The 21,163-nt window shown below is 42.9% G+C and overlaps 1 protein-coding gene across 2 annotated transcripts in view; it reads right to left on the reverse strand.

Moving 5' to 3' along the window:
• Nucleotides 1–7,986: 7,986 nt before the first annotated feature.
• MGST2 (microsomal glutathione S-transferase 2) overlaps nt 7,987–21,163 on the reverse strand; it is an 80,212-nt gene continuing 67,035 nt past the window's right edge. For both annotated transcript variants that reach the window (XM_088451441.1, XM_088451442.1), the window contains exon 5: nt 7,987–14,168. In XM_088451441.1, the coding sequence (XP_088307567.1) occupies nt 14,030–14,168 (139 nt within the window). In that variant the 3' untranslated portion in view covers nt 7,987–14,029. The remainder of the gene's footprint in view (nt 14,169–21,163) is intronic.

The raw sequence follows: 21,163 nt of genomic DNA on the forward strand, positions 1-21,163 counted from the left end.
TGGCCAAACGATCTAGGGCCCCAGCAATGGTCTCCAGGGCTACCGCCACCCTCACCAGAGTGGTCTCCATCCTCAGAAGAACACATGTGTTCTCCTGAGTTTGGGAGACCAACCTGGTGAGGAGAGGCACTGCTCGGTCTGATGGTTGCCCTGGAGTAAACTCCACAGGGTCCCCAGATGGAGTACTTGGGTCCTCCCCTGCAGAGTCTCCATCTGTGCTGGACCCAGACCGGACCTCAGGAGCAAGCACTACCTCCTCTGAGTCTGGAATATAAAAAAAAAATAGTTATTTGTTTTGCCCCCCCAAAAAAACAGACGTTTGAGCTTTATACTTTTTGTCTAACAAAATAAAATTACCTTCTTGCACATGTGGAGCGTTGAAGTCGGCCATGTCAGTGTCCATAGTGGACACGCCGACTATCTCCTCTTCCGTCACACATCCCTGAGCCAACGTCTCCAACCTTGTCAAGGCCAGCTCCACAGGGATGGGACCACCACCTGTCCCCGCAGCATGGTCCACCCTACTCCGTAGCTTCCTCTTCAGTTGGTACTTGAAATCCGTCCAGCTGTCAATGTTATTTTGGATATTTTAAGTGTTACTTTATTTAAATAAGATCAAGCTTTGGACTTCAGTACACTCACAATATCATTTTCTTACCGTTTTTTAATGACTTTCTGTGTTCTGTAGGTTGTCCCCACAGCATTAACAGCCTTGGATATCTCCTCCCAAATCCTGTCTTTGGCTCCAGCACCCATATTTCTTGGTGCATTGACTAGGTTCTCCATTGTCATGGTCACCAATGTCTCAAGCTCGATCCGTGAAAACGGAGGGTTTCTTGGCCTGCTTGGGTCTGCCTCCTCCTCCTCTACTGGTGGACTTTGATTCCCAGCACCTACAACAATTTTTAAAATAGAAAAAAAATTTAACATTTTTTAAGGGAAATATGACCAGTTCTTGTGTTGTGTAAAAAATGTGATTTGCACTTAATTGGCTCAGTTGGCCTCTGCTCACCATGCTCCTCGCTTGACATTCTGCTAACCTGTGAGAGAGCATGAAGAATACTGCTTGTGCAGATTTTTTTATAGATGTGATCGCATCCCTGGATTGGTTACCCGTGCATCCTTATTTCCCTAACTACAAATGCAGACCTTTCCTGCATTCTGTAATTACTGCGTGGGTTGTGCTAGATGTGATCGCATCCCTGGATTGGTTACCCGTGCATCCTTATTTCCCTAACTACAAATGCACACCTTTCCTGCATTCCGTAATTACTGCGTGGGTTGTGCTAGATGTGATCGCATCCCTGGATTGGTTACCCGTGCATCCTTATTTCCCTAACTACAAATGCACACCTTTCCTGCATTCCGTAATTACTGCGTGGGTTGTGCTAGATGTAAGCGCATCCCTGGATTGGTTACCCGTGCATCCTTATTTCCCTAACTACAAATGCACACCTTTCCTGCATTCCGTAATTACTTCGTGGGTTGTGCTAGATGTGAGCGCATCCCTGGATTGGTTAACCGTGCATCCTTATTTCCCTAACTACAAATGCACACCTTTCCTGCATTCCGTAATTACTGCGTGCGTTGTGCTAGATGTGAGCGCATCCCTGGATTGGTTACCCGTGCATCCTTATTTCCCTAACTACAAATGCACACCTTTCCTGCATGTTTCAATAATTGGGGTTTGGTTTCTTTATTTAAGGCAAAGCCAAATGTTCCCTTACTTGTGGGTTGTAGTTGGAGTGTTTGGTGGTGCAGGAGGTTTTTGATAGTAGTTAAATTGTTTGAAGTTGTTTGAGAGGTGCTTGTGTGAGTTGTTTGAGAGGTGCTTGTGTGTGTTGTTTGAGAGGTGCTTGTGTGTGTTGATTGAGAGGTGCTTGTGTGTGTTGTTTGAGAGGTGCTTGTGTGAGTTGTTTGAGAGGTGCTTGTGTGTGTTGTTTGTGTTTTTTTTCTTTTTTTCTTTTTATTTTGGTTTTGGGTTTTTTTCTTTTGTTCTTTTTTTTTGGGTGGTTATTTTTTGTGTTCCTTTCTTTTTGGTGTATGTCTTTTGTGTGTTCCTTTATTTTTGGGTGGGGTTTTTTTGTTTAATTTATTTTTGGTGTTTGTTTTTTCTGTTCCTTTATTTTTGTAGGTTTTTTTTTGTTCCTTTCTTTTTGGTGGTTGTTTTTTGTGTCCCTTTATTTTGGGTGGGGTTTTTTTTGTTTACTTTCTTTTGGGTGGTGGTTTTTTTAATTTTTTTGGTGGTGGTTTTCGTGTTCCTTTATTTTGTGATTTTGGTTTTTTTAGTGTTTTGTTTTTGGTGGTGGTTTTTGTTTGTCAAATTTGATTGGTTCTGACATTTAACAAACCCTGTTAATTGTTGTGCTTGAGCCGGTTACTTGTTCGGTTTGGTTGGCCGGGCTTTTGTCTCCTTTAAAAATCCAATGTTATTTGAAGAATCAAGTAAGTGTGCCAGCCTACTGCATTTAATTTTTTTTTTTTTTGGATCAACAATCCTAAAAAACTTAAATTTTTTGGTACTAATTTTTTTTTTTTAAATTTATTAAAGGTGTTTAACAGTACATTTCGGACTTGAATCAGGTAAGTGCCTATTTATTCAAACCTACACTTATTTTTAATTTTATTTTTAAAATAATGAAAAATATTACTTTTAATATTGTTTATTGATCTATTTGGTAAATGTAAATTTGTACATTTACCAACAATTCATATTTGCGATTATAAAAATTAAGCATGGTTTTAACAATAATAGTAGTAATATTGGTTTTTACTCCAAAAATCTAAATAATTTTTTTATTCCCTCTAATTTTAAAAACATACAACAAATACACATGTAGTGATTTCCGAAGATGGCACTGCCCGACCCTGTAAGAATATGCACTATTATTATAAAGCTAAGTATTTTTGCACAAATATTAAAAAAATACTCTGTAGAACCAATTTAAAATATAAATTTAACTTTACAGAGTGATGTTGGATAGCTAATAGTGGCCATGTTGCCCCCCACCAACCTTCCTCAGCCTCCTTCTGGGAGTAGGCATAGCAGGTGTGCAAGGGCCAAGATATATAGAATGCGTGTCACCCTTTTTGGAATGCCTTATGATGTGGTTGTAACCACTTATCGCCTGCCTCCAAATATTATCCTAGACACTCTTTCAATAATAAATAATGATCTAGAAAGTCAGATTAACATTCCTACAGCAATCTCACCACTTACACAGTTGTTGGCGGTGTTACATTTCTGCGCCTCAGGGTCCTTCCAAACCACTGTGGGGCTGGTGGGTGGCCTCTCCCAGCCCTCATTTTCACGGATCCTGAGGCATGTGCTAGATGCATTTTTCAATCATCTAGCACATTTTATTAGTATGCCTTTGGATACGGAAGCCCTTGATGTGGTAAAGCAGAAGTTTTTTGAAATTGCAGGCTTTCCACACGTCATAGGGGTAGTGGATGGCACTCACATAGCACTTCAGCCCCCTGCATGCAAGGAACAAATATGTAGGAACCAAAAACATTACCATTCCCTAAATGTAATGGTGCTATGTGATGCCTCCCTCCAGATCCTCTCCCTGAATGCCAAATTCCCAGGCTGCAGCCATGATGCGTATGTGATCTAGCATTCAGGGATTTGGCCAATATTAAGCACACTGCAAGCTGGTGACACGTGGATTCTTGGTAAGTAAAAATCCATTAAGTATTTCTAGTAATAGTGTAAACAGGTTCTCATGGTAAATGTATGTATCTTTTGGTGTCCCATTTCCATCAGGTGACAGTGGATATCCTTGCACGCCTTGGCTGCTGACTCCTTATTTGACTCCCACACCAGGGCCCCAAACTCACTATAATGCCGCGTTTACTGCCATCAGACAGGTGGTGGAGCGCTGTATCGGCCTTTTAAAGGGCCGGTTCAGGTGTCTCCATCACTCTGGTGGTGCACTCATGTACTCACCGGATATGGTTTCTCGCATTGTGGTCCTGTGTGGGATTTTACACAACATTGCAATAAGGAGTCGAGTACCTATGCAGCCAGAGGAGGCCTTGCCAGAGGATGGCACCCCGGAGGAAGGTGTTGTGATGCTGTCGGGGGGGTCAGACGCGATTATGTTGTTTCACGTTTTTTTAGGTAGGCATATTTACATTTTAAAAAAAACACTTTTTGCATAATGTATTTTAATGTGTACCTTTTTCTTTTGTTTTCTTTTCCTACCAACCAAATCACAACACTTTCCAAAACCTGCAAAAAAAATGGAACCCATTGGCAATACCCTGTATGTTTTTGGACAACTAACACATTTTGCATCGATATCCCCCAACATCTTTAGTTAATTTGCCTTTTGTTTTAGTAATTTGTATGTTTCCCATTCAAAAATCTGTTTGTTTTTTACTATAGTTGTTAATGTTTGACTACGCCAGATGTTTTATTTGCCCAAACCATGAGGACATTTGTTATGTGTGAATCTGTTATGCAATTATTTTTACCAGTAAAAGCCTGTTGGCAACATGTTTCTTATTTGATAAATGTTTTCAATTAAATACAAATGTTGATTTTTTTTTTTTTTAAAAGATAGCCATTTAGAGGTGGATAATGTATGCCAACCCATAATTAAAAAATATACAACATTACTGCAAATGTTCTTAAGGTTTACTAATACATTTTTTAAGTTCTTACATTATGGAAAGGCACCCACCTTTGTTCACAAATTTGGTTACATGCAGAATTACACCCTTTAATGTGTGGCAAAAAAGAGGACAAATGTTTGAAATACAAAAACTTTAATTTTTTTTTTGTGTCAGAAAAATGAAAAAATATGAAAACAAAAAAACTAAACATCCTCCAAACGCCCCACTATTTGTTGGAGGCAGCAGTAGGCCTGCATTAAATATCCCGAGGTCTCTCTGAGGTCCTCCCGAATTTCCCTCAGGATGTGGGTTAGATCTGTGGAAAATAAAAAAATTTTGAGGACTAAATACTAAAATTACAAACATTTGAACATTACACATTATTCAATGTACCAAAAAGTGTTTAAACACAATGATGTTAAGGTGTGTTTGAAAGTATCAGCCACACAACATTATTAATAGGTTTCTAATTTTATGTTGTTAAACTAATTGGAAACCCTAACTATGTGGCATAAGCCAAAAACCACTATGATGATGTTACAAATAATGGGAGGTGTATTCTTAAGTCATGATGGCCATATCCTTAAAACACAATGCACGTATTCACTTCTAGAATGTTGTGGATAAACCTAAAATACAATGTGTTTGTTTGCTATGGAAAACATCACTTTGCCTAAGTACATTAGTACATTTTAAACACAGTGTACACAACATCAACAAGGATAGTCTGGTTCCTAGCACCTTGCCAAGTTTGGTGACATGTTTTTTTACATTGTAAAATACTAATCCGAATGTAATCATTATTTCCTAAAAATACAAAACATTTTTAATAAACTACTAAACCTATATTTTTTGGGTCCACAATAAAAAAAAGGCCCAGCCACAAAACCTAAGGTCGTAATTCTGAAAAATAGCATTACTGCGCAATGATTTGGAACCCCATACAGAAAATTTTTTAAGGAAATAAAAAAGGTCATAAATTTGTACAAAAACATGGATAACAACAACACCCAAATATAAAAAAAATTATAAAAAAACATACCCTCAGAGTGCTCGGACACAGCAACAGATGTGGGTGGAGATCCTTCCGGTGAAGGAGAATATTCGGGAGTGGGGGGAATGGTTGAAGGGGAAATGGGGCAGGAAAGATCCAAGGGAGGGGAGATTTGAGACATTTGGGATGGGTGGACAGGGGAGGGAGGAATACTTGGATAGGATTGGAAGAGGGAGGGAGGGTTACTGGGGGAGTATGGTGGTGGGGAGGGAGGGCTGGGTTGAGGAGATGCAGGTGAGGGCTGCAAGTTTACAACAGCATGTCTTTGCATTCTGCGTGCCCTTCTCTATCTCCGCTGTGCTTCTAAAATGTAAACATAAAATTAAAAAAAAAAATTCGTTTAGAATTTTGGCTACACAATACAAGTACACTTTACACATTCTGGACAATAGGGACAACATACAGGAGGGTTTTTTAACATTGACTAAAATAATTGGCAAAGGAACATACATTTTTAACAGTCCACTAATTATTACTTTAAAACAAACGCATACTTACGTCTGCATATTTGCGCCCGCAAATTCATGAGGAGCGCAGGCGACCGGCGGCGCAGGTCCGACCAGCGCCTCTCTAATTGTGCAATATTGCGCCTGTACCCCGCTGATCGGAGGGCTCGCCTCACCTCCGCATAGGCTGCCCGCTTTATGCGGTTGGAAATGGGCGGCACAGCGTGGGTAATCCGCTTGTCCAGGATGTTTACCAGGACAAGCAACTCTCTCCTGGTAAAGGCTGCGGCTCTCATGATGGCAATGGCCGATTTTACAGAAAACATGAAATATACATGGGGTACAAAAAATATGATTGGCTAAAATATTTACACTTTCCTCAAAAAAAACACTATTGGCCAATCCTTTAATCATGTGTCCCGAAAAATAAATAATAAAAAAAAAATAAAAAGAATTTGATTGGCTACAACACGCAGTGTGCAATTGCAAACATAAGAGTGCAAATGATCCGAACGCAAAATGCACATGCATTTCTAAAGTTAACACAATTAGCAAATGTACATTCACAGTTAATAAACCTTACTTTGTTTTTAAAATTGTGTGAAAAAAAAAAAACGGAGAAAACAACCACAAAATGAACAATAAAGTTTATTGACATATGATAAAAACTCGTTTTAAAGAACAGCAAGAGTTAAACACTTAATTAGATAATTGACAACAAGCTAATAACAAGCTGATCGATAGTCCATGTAAACATGACATGTGACCATCAATACAACACATACGGCCGCAAACATCAGAACATAATTAGCATACAGCAACTGACAGCGCCTGACTACGATTGACTCGTTCGTTCGTTCAGATCAGTCGGTAGCTAGAGGAGGTGCAGTGCTAACGAAAGGGCATCACTTTGTTTACGATCACCCTGCCGTACGATCGGATTTTGCGGTCGTTGGTCGTACAACCGTGCGGCCGCAACGACCGACTCTGAATGAGGTTCTCAATGTTTACAGTATGATACTGAACAGATCACTTTGGTATTGGTTTGGAAGGTCTTACGTTCTAGTTTTTATATATATATATATATATTTTTTTTTTAGAAATTTACATTCTGAATTGGTGTGCTGCAAGGTCATAAATATTGAATAGGACCACAAAATGGCTGCCTCCAATGTGTACATACAGTAGATGACAGGTATATTTTTACACAAAAACTAAAATCTACCATAAGTTAGAGCAGTGGTTCCCAAACATTGTTGAATCACGCTTTCCTAGAATATCAGCATATTTTTACAGTACCCCTAGATCAAACGTCTCATATTGAGAAATTCAGCAAAAATGATTCAGTTATGAAATGTCACCCTTATGTCACCAGTTATGTGGTGGTAGACAGGGTTGTGCTACTGTTTGTTCACAAATTTTATGAATGGCAGTCACCAGCACTGGTTTTGCCCATCACATTGACTATAAATAATTTGAATTGGTAATGGAATACCAACCCGTGGCACCACTGCAAGTGCCCTGCGGAACCACAGGGTGCCATGGCACCAAGTTTGGGAAACACTGGAGTAGAGTATAGGATGTTAACATTAAATGGTGTGTTACGTAACTGGGTTTTGTTGTTCAACTTATCCACCATGGCCCCCAGAGCTGTATCATGTCTAAGAGGTCTCCTGCTGCTGCGATCTGTCCAATGATTTGATTGGCTCCAGGTTTTCTATCTCTGTCTCCTTACAAACTGGGAACTTTGCAGGAAGACTAATAACAGAAAATTGCACTGAACGAGTTAAAAACGTGATAGCTGGAACGGCCTACACGTGTCAGTCGTCTGCTACTGTTACATCTACTGCCAGAGACTGGTGCGGCATGGACATGTGCAGGAATGGATTATAGCATTAGAATATTGATGGTTTCCTTGTTCTGATTTGCACGTTTCCACTACATTTTTAGGAAAATCATTGCTACAAAGAGTGTAAGAAATGTTTATTTATCGTAAACAATACAAATGTACATTAATGAATAGTGGTAACACGTACATTGTAAAATATGACTTTACACTTTAAATTTGACAACATTTTTGTAGGAAAGAACAATATTATAAAAGGCATGCATACATTCATATTCCATACATAAATTGTATATACACGCACATACAAGTCATAGGCATTAAGAAGAGCCAAAATAAATCACAAAAAAACAGCCAGCATTTCATGGTACATACAGCAAACATGAGACATGGTCACACCTGTATCTAGAGTGAGGAGATGTAGCCTTATTTAGCACAAACCATCCTGCATTATTATAGAGTGCCAGAGCCACTGTCCCGATTTAGACTCTAAAGCTACTTTAGTTTATTTTTTGTTTGCTTTAATAAAACCAGATTGGTGTTTTGCTCTTGATTTAGCATTTAGCTCCAGTATATTCAGTTACTGAAAACGCACTTGCAACCTATTTATAATGACCTCACAATCAGTAATCTTGGGTCTTATTACAGCTAGCTACACACTAGATCGTTTGTCCGGGAGTTCAAGAGATAATCATTGACGACATCACATCGTTTGCAAGTCTAGTGTGTACCTAGCTTAATGGTGCATACACACGTAGCGATCAGCCAGCGGTACAATATCGCTGGCTGATTGTCATGCACCCTCCCTGTTGTGCTGGATGATCGATATCGATCATCCAGCACACCACCTACTCACCGGCGACTATAGCAATCAACAATGGGGGATTCCTATAGTAACCTGCTCGATATCAAGCAAGTTGACCGGCATGCACGGCCGATGGATTATATCGCTATTGTCCATACATGGCTGCACATTGCTGGTCGATGGTAAGTTGGTAGGGACCATTTAAATGACCGATTTGAAAGATAACGATATCATTCAAATTGATCTTTTAAATCTCTACGTGTGTATGCACAATAAGAGTTACAGTATATCTAGCTAGAATGTAAAACGTGCAGTTTCGCATCTTGGCAGAACCATGTAACACTGCAGATGCTGCAAATATAAAATATGCGGACAGAGGGCCTGATTCAGAGCCGCTCGTAAGCGGCCGCTCATTCGCTCCGAGCGATGTTCGCACAACTGCGCATGCGTATGGGTTGTAATACGCATGCGCGAACCAGTCATTGCGGTCGGAAATTGTGTGCTCGCAAAATAACAAATGCCTGCTAATTTGAGTGACAGAATGAGGCGTTTGTGGGTGGTAACAGGGGAAGGTGCTTGAAAACGGGGAGTGGAGATCCGAACGCAGGCGTGCCAAACGGTCAAAACGTGCGTTTTAAGGGTGTGAATAATTAACAAAGCAGCGTCATCGACCACGTCACTTGGTTGTCTTTTAGCCTGAACTGCTCGCATGATTGCGGTAGGAAAATCCTACCACAAGCACTTCGAGCAGTTCAAACGCCTTTCGATGTACTCGATTAATCTAATAAATAGCGGATATGACGTAGGATGCGAGCGGCCAGGGGGCGTTTTTTAAAAAATAGCGAGCGCATGTTTCGTTAGCTCGTACAGACATAGAGGCGTCAGCAGACCGCAAAGAGCGAGCGCTCTATTTAAATATCTGGCCCCTTTTTCTGAACGAGCGAGCGCAAATAGCGTCCGGCTCTGAATCAGGCCCTGAGTGTTGGGAAGGGGTGATTCCTACATTAGTTCAAAACTTCAGAGCTGCTCAGTACTGCGGGCTACATGCACAAGCAGGCAGTGTTTTCCTTGCTTTTCTATTCCTTGCATCACAAGAACATGGCAAATAGCCCCTAACTATTAAGAGTCCAAATTGTGAGAAACATTGACCAATGGTGCAGCTGGCTGTCTAAAAGATGTTACCTACACCAGGGGCGTTTTAAGAGAGATGGGGGCCCGTGTGCAGGCTCAGGGCCTAATTCAGGGCCGCTCGCAAAAAGCAAGCGCTTGCTCTGAATCAGGGCGGCCGCTTAAAAACCTGCCTCCTGGTTGCTTGCTAAGCTGTGGGTGACCACCCACAGCTTTTGCGAGCGGCCAGGTGATGGTCGCGAGCCACGGGCTTGCGACAAGACCCTTGTGGTAGGGTCTTGTCTGCCGCAAGCCTCAGTGTTTTCCTGCTCAGTAGTGAGCAGGAAGCTCACTACTGACATCACTGATGATGTCAGTAGGGCCGCCCACAAACGGCAGGCGTTCCTTCGGGAACGCCTCCGTTTGTACAGTCACCCCATCTACAAAACGGGGCGAGCTGTCGATCAACATCGACAGCCACCCCATTTGTAGTGAGCCCCGGAGCGAGTGAATTTCTCACTCACTACGGGGCTTGCGCAATGCCCAACCATCGACCCGCTTGCGAGCGGGTCTGAATCAGGCCCTCAGTGTGGGCCCCCTCCTCTCTCTAGTGGTGCCACGGCGGGTGGTGCAGCAGTAGATTCTGGCTTAGTGTCAAAAACTACTGCGCATGCCCAGGTCTCTGGAAAAATGGCGCCAGCACCGTTTTTCAGAGGACAGCAGTACTGCACATGCGAGAGTCACCGGGAAAATGGCCGCCACCATTTTCCCAGTGACTTTTGCTGCTCTGCAGCGCCAGCCAATGGACAGGTAAATATAAAGAGTTTATGGTTGCAGAGTGTGCAGTGTGGGCCCCCCTGGACCCAGGGGCCCATGTGGACCGCACACCCTGCACCCATTATAATTACGCCGCTGACCTACAGCCAATATTAATGAGTGGTCAATGGAAAATGAGCTTTCTCTATAGATTACACACATTGACGTAGAGTTTCTTTTCCTTTACCTATTTAGTAGAAAAAAAACAATGTTTAAAAACAATGTTTATTACCAGTGGCATATTGTGTTTAGTATCACAGTGGTACTAATGAATATCCCGTTGGTATGTAACATTACTTACCTCTCCGGCGAGGTTCAAAGATGCCCCCCTCCTTGGCAGCATTCTCCCTGCTGACTGGCTAGCAGCGACGGCCAGTCTGCACATGCGCATTACACTTTCACCTGGCGGGGACTCGCCAATGCCTGGAAAGCTCAGTTGAAGCTGGAAAGGATATTGTTGAGTCCCCTTTACCGGCAATGGGGAACGTATCACTTTCACCATCTATAGATGGTAAGCAGTACAGTGACAGTGATAAGCTAAGTTTACGGCTGTTTGTTAAATACTGAAAGAAGGACGTAACCCCTTTAGCGAGTGTTAAATGTAATATGTTTCGTTAAATGGAGCCCCAGATATCTACCCTGAAGGCTATGTCGTCTTTATGCTACTATGAGATGGCATGGTCACTAATGATGCAGGCATTGACAGCAGTCCCATATAGCTAACAAAATGGCAATTTATGAAAACAATTCGGTAGAGGCCAGCTTTTCCTGGTAGTAGGAGATGCCATGCTACGCAATTGGAACAGACTGACAGAGCAGCCCCTGACAGGTAGTTCAATAGCTACAGTGACATAAACCCAGACACCCAGAGGGATTTGGGACACCCACTGGCACAGGGGGATTAAGCACCAAACCCACACACAATTACGTTTAGGAGATCTGGAAAACCTTGCCTAAAGCGGCACACAGGAATAAGCCTTAGGAATTAATAAAACTTGCTGCATACTAGTTATTATTTATTATATATTATTAACTATTTCAAATACTTTGTAGTGCATGTTTGAAATAATGATTTAATTTACTAAGATATACCATACTTTTAATTATTGTTTACTTTTACCCAATTTATTTTATATTTATTTTAGGTTGAGAGGCAACTGCTTGACATGTAGTATAATCGTCCACTACCTAAATTATATAGTGACATATACGACTGCAAATAATTGTGTGGGGATTCAGAATTCATCTGCTGGTCAGTATAGGCCGGATACTGCTGATAAATCTTCATTTGTATTGCAGATACAGGCAATTTACTAACCTCCTAGTACTGGTAATGCATACCTTATTGATGCTCCAGCAAATCTGCAAAGCACAAAATGGCACAACTTTCTTTAGCAAACTATTTTATTCATGAGCAGTATTTTATATACTTGTTATTTGCCAACTCCCGAAATAATTGTTATGGAGCATACACACGGTCAGATTTGTCAGTTGAACGATTTGAACGATTTTACCAAAGTTTTGAACGATTGAACGATTTTTGACTGCATTAAAATGAATGGAATCGTCCAAGTCTAACTGCAAACACATCAGATGTCAGATATCGTTATCTGACCATCGGGAACGCGCATCGTTCATCGTCCAGGCATGTCAGATATGTCAGATTTTACTTCAGAACGTGTGAACTTTGCGCACAAAAATGCTTATCGTGCAGTCCTATTGTCGAAGTTTTTGAATGTGTGAATCCTCCATAGACAAACACCAGCGAAAAGTTTTCATCATCTCAGCGCAGGTGGAAAGTTGTGCAAAATCACTATTTTTGGCCCAAAATGTGTTCAGAACCCCTAGGACACCCCCTCTAATGGAAAATTAGGCAAAAATTATTTTTAAAATAGCCAATAAAGACATGTCATTTTAGGGGTGACAAAATGAAAAGCACTGGAAAAGCACTCTAAGCCCTATTCACACTTCCTGCCATCCTAATGGTGCATAAACACGGGTTGATTGTCAACAATAATGATATAGTTGAATGATCTACCGGGTGTGCTTGATGATCGATATCGATCATCCAGCACACCACCAACTCCCCAACGACGGCCCTATAGTAACCTGGTCGATATCGACCAGGCTGGCCTGCATGCATGGTCGATGGACGATATCTTTATCGTCTATACGTGTCCACGCATCGCATGTCGTTGGTGGGTTGGAGGCACCGAAAAATGCATGATATGAATGATAACGATATGATCGATATCGTTATCGTTCATATCGTGCATTTTATTTGTACCATGTGTACGCACCTTACGGGTATTGCACACTGATGCACAGTTGTAAAACACATTCAGGAGAAAAAACTAAAATGGTTACGTTTTCTTCTGGGCTCTAGAACGGTGTCAGGCCACAATTGAAGTATACATTTTTGGGTTCCCTATTATTCTGGAGAATTAGCTGGCTACATTTTGGAAAATATCTGAAGATGTAATAATAGCCTAAATGTAGCTTTGGGAAGAATCACATTTTCCTATAGAAAGCACATACTGTACAAATATACTTAGTACAACACTGACATAGGAGATTATATAGTAATATAATTTACCCTCCGCTGGAAGTAACACTACTGCACTGACAGATCTGTCCTCTGTGTGAGAGTAACAAGGCAATGCCTGGGTGTATAATTCTGCACTAGGTGACTAATGGGGTGAGGTGTTGTCCGATGATTGTAATTGCAGCATCATCTTTATGAAGGATACTTTCTTAAACTGACTACAGGCTAAGAATCAGATATTTATCCTGGTCATGGATCAATTGACTGGAAATGTAACCACACATACTGTAGGACTTGTGAACAAATACTTTAAAAGGCAATGCAAGTATCAACAGAGCTGACATGAGGTAGAATAAAATATCTCGAGAGACTTATTAACTATCCTCCATTTTCATATGATGAATCATCCATGTTTCCAATTAGGGGCTGGAAATACATTGGCAACAGGCTGCAAATGGTCCAAACTTTTATCATATTAAAATGAGTCGCTCAACTGTGGTATAGAGCACAAACATATCTCGTCTCTCTCGCTGCAATGTACTGATTCCCATGATCCTTTCTCCCCTTCTTTCCCTGCCATGAACTCCTATTTATCACTTTAACCATTATTTTATGCTGCCTGTTCTGAGTTGGATCCAGCCAGTGAACAGCACTGTGACATCACAGAACAAGATGGCTGAAAATCATCAATTCCACACATCCGATTTTTTTCAAAATTAGTACGAAGTGATAGTAATAAAAAAAAAAGAAAATATATATGTTCGTAAACAATGAGTTCTCTGCTTCCTTATCCCAGTACTCTGTGACGTATGCTATTCAAAGGATTTACATGCAGGTATTTGTCTAAGAGGCTGTTAGTGACTCCAGTCACAGATATGACCAGTAGCAGAATCAATGCCATCTTGCTCACAGCAAATCCCTTCATCCTAGAGAGAATGATGAAACAAGTGTTAGCTCCGTGTAACACACAGCTTTTTATTGGATACACATATTATATTGCTAAATATTGGGAAATCACACATTATTTGGTTCCATTTATACCTCATAATCATACCTCCCAGCATTTACTAAAACTACACAGCCACACATCCTATAGGATGCCACAAAGGATCATGGCCACGTCCACAGGGAATGTTTAGTGCCTTTGAAGCGCTAGGCCATCCACAAACCTCTCCATCCCCTAAAAACACAATTGAGTTGCTTCTAGCACCAGAGGTATAGAGGGTGAAATTAAGGGTGATATGGGCCTGGGGCTGAAAACTATCACATGCCTACTGTGGAGGAGTTGAGGAGGTGGGACCAGTGCCCTGTCATGGTCAGTACCATAATGTGCTTCCCTCTAACCATCTACACCAACTTGGAGATCATGGAAAACATGCACTGTTAAGGGTTCTGAGGACTGGAGTTGAGAAATACTGGGTTAACAGAAACATACATGGAATTTAGCACATTGTCCAGTGTATAATAGTGTACAGAGTACATGGTACATAACATGAAAACAGAAGAAAAATAAAATCTATTAAAGGAAGTCTGCATGAAATTACTCCACCTGTTTCTCAAAACATCAATGTTCCTTAGTAGATTGAAATAAATGTTTCACACAAAGGGCGGGATGCATGATGCATCACATTTTGAATGCGATGTATCCTGACACTCATTGCAAGCATAACAACATTTACTAATGCCGTATTCTTGAAGAAAATCACATAGCACAGCTCTCACAGTAAGCGCTGTCCTTTGCGATAGAAGGATCTCCCGGGTTTAGGTCCTGGGAGGTCTTCTGTACATGACCTGAGTGACACGCGCCATGTGGGATACTGGGAGGGATTTGTTTGTATTCCTCTCAGGGAGAAGTGCAAATAGGCTTCTATTGCATTGCCCACCGCATGCAAACTCCAGAATGTATCGCATTCCGGAGCATGGTGCATACATTAAAAGTGGTAAGCGGCCAAACCTCCGAAAACTTTATTTGACCTCAAAATATACATTGATGCATCTCATCCTAAAACAATGTTTCTCCTACTATAATTTAGTTTTAGTTTTGGTACAAAGTAATGAGTATTTTTTAACACTGAGTGGGTCAGTACATCTCCTTGCTTTATAAATACAGGATAAATATAGCAATCTCAAAATCAACAATATAGCTCATTAATACTCACAATACACAAATAATATTATTTAAAACACACAGGCAGTTTACTTTCTAACAATGTTTTATATGCCACAACTGGTGAAGCATATTTACTATATTAATTATGGATAGATAGAAAGAGAGAGATAAAAAGATAGATAGATCTATAGGCTAAGGTCACTTTAAACATAACAGTTAAACATAATATGTGACACTGATCTGCTAGAGAATTATGTAATTTACAGTACAAATTAAGTTATCATATTTCTTTTATAGTAGTACTAGCTGAAGTACCCGACACTGCCTGGGTTTAAATCTTCAAGTTATTAAGTTTTATTATGTGATGTCGTCCAAATCCATCCAGCCTCTCTGGGTCAAAGTTCTGAATAAAACTGGCCAGGATCCAACTGAACCTCCTAGCGTTGGTCTCATCCCAATCCCGATCATCCCGGGGAACCTGTTCTGGGCTTTCCACTGGATGGATTTGGATGAAAACGTCACAGAGGGGTGGCAATTGGTGTGGGATACAAAGCTAAAGAGAAAGAGAGGGTAAAGTACCTTGCGCCCCCTAACTGCAGCTCAATACCAACTCAACAAGGACACCAAACCTTTTAAACAGACAAATACAAAAATGGAGTGGTTCACAAGCGCTGTTAGATTCGGATTAATATATAGAACACTTGATTTCCATTGTAGTAATTTTCTATTGTTATAACAAGTCAGAAAACAAACAAGGGTTTATCAAACACTGTTTTTTCTCTTCTCTTATGTATTCGTCTGCATATCCAGACTCACCATCACTTAGTGAAAATGCATGCATCAAAAGGTATCTTTGATCTTCTCTATGTATACCAAATATCATATATTCCCCCAGTGTTCTGACACTCACCAATTAAACGGCTGCTATATCCTTTTATATCCTTTAGACCGTCGGGTTCCAGACTACATCCCCATGTAAAGGTATATCAAAGTGACACAAATGGAAAGGTAGTGCATTCAGCTCTGGTGTTGAAAGAAAAAGACTCTTTAATTGTGTCCACGCAAGAAAAACTTGCAAAGTGTGAATTATAGAGAGATTGTCTAAATGAGAAGCTCCATGAATGCTGTGGGGAAAAATGAAATGTATATGCTGCAGAATCACGCTCAGTGATAAAGAGACAGGAATGCAAAAGACATGTCTTAAAGCAAGTTTTGAGAAACAAATACAGATGTTCCAGGTGAATTTATTTTGGCTACAGAGTAGCTTCAGAGTGTCCTGTTGAAATAAATCTATTTCTAGATTAAATTTGCATGAAACAGCAGAGCAAAGTGAATTTTTGGTGAAAGAACTTGGTGAATCCACATGATGTGATTGAGGAATTGTGAGGAGAAAATAAGAAAATAAGAACTTTTAAAAATTATCAAGTGCACAGAAACAGTTGCACAATCTCCAGGTGAAACTGAGTGCCAGAGAACAAGAGCATGACTGTAAAATAAAAGTTGCAGAATCTGAAATAGTGAACAAAATTTGGGACTTGTTGGAGAGTAAACTTCTGCAGACTCAGAACAAGTTGGAAATTGCAATGGGAAAAATTACCCAGCTGTAAGAACAGCCAGGGCCGGATTAAGGGAGGGGCGACAGGGGTGGTCGTCCCGGGGCCCCCCCACAAAGGGCCAATGTGACCCTGTCGAGAACAGTTGTCCAGCGACACCTGTTCCCAGGTTGAGGCTCAGCAAAAGCAGCTGCTGTTCACAGTCAGTGCTGCTGCATCAGCTTTCATCTAGGGAGGAGAGGGGCCAGCTCCTCTAGGTACTCAGAAACCCCCCTGACACACAGATTCCTCCCGACAGTGACTGGCCACATTGGGGGCGGAGTCAATATGACAGCAGCTGCAGCATCAAGTGAAGGTATGTTTGTGTACTGTTTCAGTGAGTGTGTGTGTATGCAGGGCAGCCATCAGGGGGGGACTGCCGGGACTCCAGTACCGGGCCCGGAGAGAGGGGGGCCCGGGTGGCTGCGGCAGCGGTGCGGCCGGCATTCAGGTAGAAATATCATTGGCAGCACTTCAACATAGGTCAGCGGCCGCGAGCCAATCAGAGCTCGCGGAACGGCAGCCAATCAGGAGCGCCCGCTCCTGATTGGCTGCCGGCCCGCAAGCTGTGGATTGACTTGCAGCCGGCACCCCTCTCTCTCCGGCAGGGCCGGCGCTTCCGTTAAGCACCTGTAGGGTGGCCTGCTGAAGCTGTGTCGGTCTTGCCTCTCCAGGTGAAAATGTCCTTACCCCAGCGACCGCACCCGTACACACTGATGGCACCCAGCACCCACGTGACGGCACCCAGCACCTGTTTACACTCGCCCCCCAGAGAAGGCTAGAAAAATAAAACAGTCTCACTGTCTCACACAGTGAGTTGCGGTGGATTTGGGGTCTGCAGCAGCTGGGCCCGGCGCCGGTGACATCACTATGTTACCGGCTGGCCCACTGCAGCTCCGCCTCCAATGCTATCAAGACAAGCTCTGCAGCTGCTGGGCCTTGCGCGCGCCCCACCTCTCATCCTGTGCTCCCCTGCCCTGACCCCTGAACCATGGCACAGACCTGTTCCTTGAGGACATCACCCAGCGGTAAGTAGGCTGGGAGAAAATACAAGTCAAGAAGGTGCCATCTGTAACTAGAAGTGTATATGTATATATATGTGTGTGTGTGTGTGTATATATATATATATATATATTATATATATATGTATATCCAGTGGTCGAATTGGGAATTTTATAGTGGGGGTATGGAAAATCTAAGGTTGCACTTATGTGCGCACCGAAGGCTCGCATGCACTGGAAAAGGGTGCGCGTAGTTACGACGCACTCTTTTTCAGTAGTATAGTGTGCCACACCGTAGTACCCCTTATACACATTATGCCATACAATAGTAGTGCCCCCTATACAATGCCCACAGTAGTAGTGCCCTTTATGCAATGCCCACAGTAGTTGTGCCCTTATACAATGTCCACAGTTGTAGAGCCCTTATACAAGGAATTGGTATGAAATACCGCCGGCCGATTCCCGTCAGCGGCAGCCCGACAGGAGCAGAGTGCGACGCAGCGGAAGCCCGACAGCGCTGGAAATCCCGATCGTGGATAGGTAAGTATCCACTAACCTAACCCCCCTAACCCTCCTTAGGGGTGCCTACCCCTAACTTCCCCCCCAAGTGCCTAACCCTAATCCCCCCTCTAAGTGCCTAACCCTAACCACCCCCTTCCCCGCTGCCTAAACCTAAGTCCCCCGGGGGGGTGCCTAACCCTAAGTCCCCCCCGGGGGTGCCTAACCCTCCCTCCCCCTAGCCTCACCCTAACCCTCCCAGGGGGGTGCCTAACCCTAAGTCCCCCCCGGAAGCCCTAAACCTAACCCTCCCCCCCCGCGGCTGTCCGCTCGCGGCGCCCGGCATCACTACGATCGTGATGCCGGGCACCGGTCTCCCGGCATCGGGGAAATGCGGCGTCTACATCTAGATGCCCGGCATTTCACCCATGCCGGGATAAGACAGTCGGGAAGCCGGCTGCCGGTATTTAGGCAGTCGGCTTCCCAATTGCCTCCCTTATACAATGCCCCCTACGCAGTGCCCACAGTAGTAGTGCTCTTTATACAATGCCCACAGTAGTAGTGCTCCTTATAGTAGTGACCCCTATACATTGCCTCACAGTAGTAGTGCTCTTATACAATGTACACAGTAGTAGTGCCCCTATGCAGCGTCCCTGGTAGTAGTCCGCCCTATACAATGCCCACAGTAATAGTGCTCTCTATACAATGCCCACAGTAGTAGTGCCACTATATATTGCCCACAATAGTAATAGTGTCCACTATACATTGCCAACAGTAGTAGTGCCCCTTGTAATAGTGCCCCTATACATTGCTCACAGTAGTAGTGCCCCCTATTCATTGCCCACAAGAGTAACAGTGCCCCCAATACATTGGCCACAATAATAGTGCCCCTTGTATAAGTGCCCACAGTATATAGTAGTAGTGCCCCTTGCAGTAGTGCCCACAGTAGTAGTGCCCCTTCAAGTAGAGTAATAGTGCCTCTTGTAGTGCCCCTTGTAGTAGTGCCCATAGTACTGGTAGTGCCCACAGTAGTAGTAGCAGTAGTGCCCCTTGAAGTAGTGCCCATAGTAGTAGCAGTAGTGCCCCTTGAAGTAGTGCCAATAGTTGTAGTATTAGTGCCCCTTGAAGTAGTGTCCCTTGAAGTAGTGCTCATAGTAGTAGCAGTAGTGCCCCTTGAAGTAGTGCCAATAGTAGTAGTAGTAGTGCCCCTTGAAGTAGTTTCCCTTGAAGTAGAGCCCCCTTACACATAAACACACAAACACACATAAAAACATACTCACGTGAAGCCCCGCTCCGGTGCCCGCCGCCGTCCGCCACAGTGCACTGTGCATAGTCCTCTCCCGTCAGCTCCGCGCTCTGCACTGTGGGAGAGGGAGAGACGTCATGGAGAGGTCATGATGTCTCTCCCGAACACGCACTGCAGGAGCCGGAGCTCAGGAGTGAGCTCCGTCCTCCGGCTGCAGGGAAGGAGGCGCTGGGGGGGGGCCCTGACTATTATGTCAGTACCGGGCCCCATAATTTCTGATTGCGGCCCTGTGTGTATGTATATATATGTATGTATGTGACTCCTTGTGTATATGTGGTATGTGTATACTGTGTATATATGTGTTAGTATGTTGTGTATACTGTTTATGTGAGAGTGTATGTTATAAATATATATATTTATATTTAGGAGCCCCCCCCCCAAAAAAAATCCTGCGTTTGCCCCTGTCTTCATGTGGGGGTAGGCTCTGTGTGGGGCTTTCGGGGGGGGGGGGGGGGGGAGTGTAAGCTATGTGCGGCTTGGAAGGGGCCCCCACAACTTAGTTGCCCTGGGGCCCCCACAAGCCTTTATGAGGCCCTGAGACCAGCTCACTGCACTTGATGAAATGTGGCACTTGGAAGTGGGAAAAGCAGAAAAGGAAAAGAAGTTGGACAACACCCTGGAATTTGATTCTGACCATGTTGATACGATTGATCCATTTACAAGTGATGGGTTAAAGCTGCAAAACTCCACAAAAGAACATGTCAAATGTCTTGCAGTGATTTTCAGCTCTCTGTTATACTGTATGTGTGCAGTCCTCTTAGAGGTACAGATTCCAATGATAAATTTGTACCTAAAGTTGGTGATATGGAGTTGACAAATACAAATAGCGATCTTCTGTCCCATGAGACAAAGGTACAAGACATACAGAAGACTACAAAAATAGGGCTGAAGAAGTGAGGTAGTGCCCTAAATGGAGCTAGGTTGTTTCTTATATTCTGTTGCTGTATGCTGAAGATATCAAAGCATCATTTTGTGTGGTGATCCTCATTAGGGCACCCAATATATATATATATATATATATATATATACATGGGCGGATTGGGACGGAAAACCAGCCCGGGAAATTTATGGAAGCAGCCCTAATAGGTGCGGGGTCTGTTGAGGAGGTGGGGACTGTCTAGGGGGTCGGGATCCCTTCTCATAGGGTCTGATTCTGAGATGGACACAGTAGCCTCTGTCCTTGTGTCTTTTGCTGCAGTTGCGTCTGTGACTTTAGGCTATAAACACTACAATGCCCTTCCCTGGTGTATAGCCATGCGTTTGAATATGGAAGTACTGAGATGCCAACTGTCAGTGTCTAAGGGGTCTATGTACTAATAATCGCGGTACTGCAGCGATTGTTATCAGTTCAACTCGCATGGGGATATTTTCATCTGTAATGAATATATCCCCGCTATGTACCAAGTGGAGCTCG

Source organism: Taudactylus pleione, unplaced genomic scaffold, assembly GCF_031769625.1.
Source record: "Taudactylus pleione unplaced genomic scaffold, aTauple2 ptg000548l, whole genome shotgun sequence".
In the NCBI taxonomy this organism is placed as follows: Eukaryota; Metazoa; Chordata; class Amphibia; order Anura; family Myobatrachidae; genus Taudactylus; species Taudactylus pleione.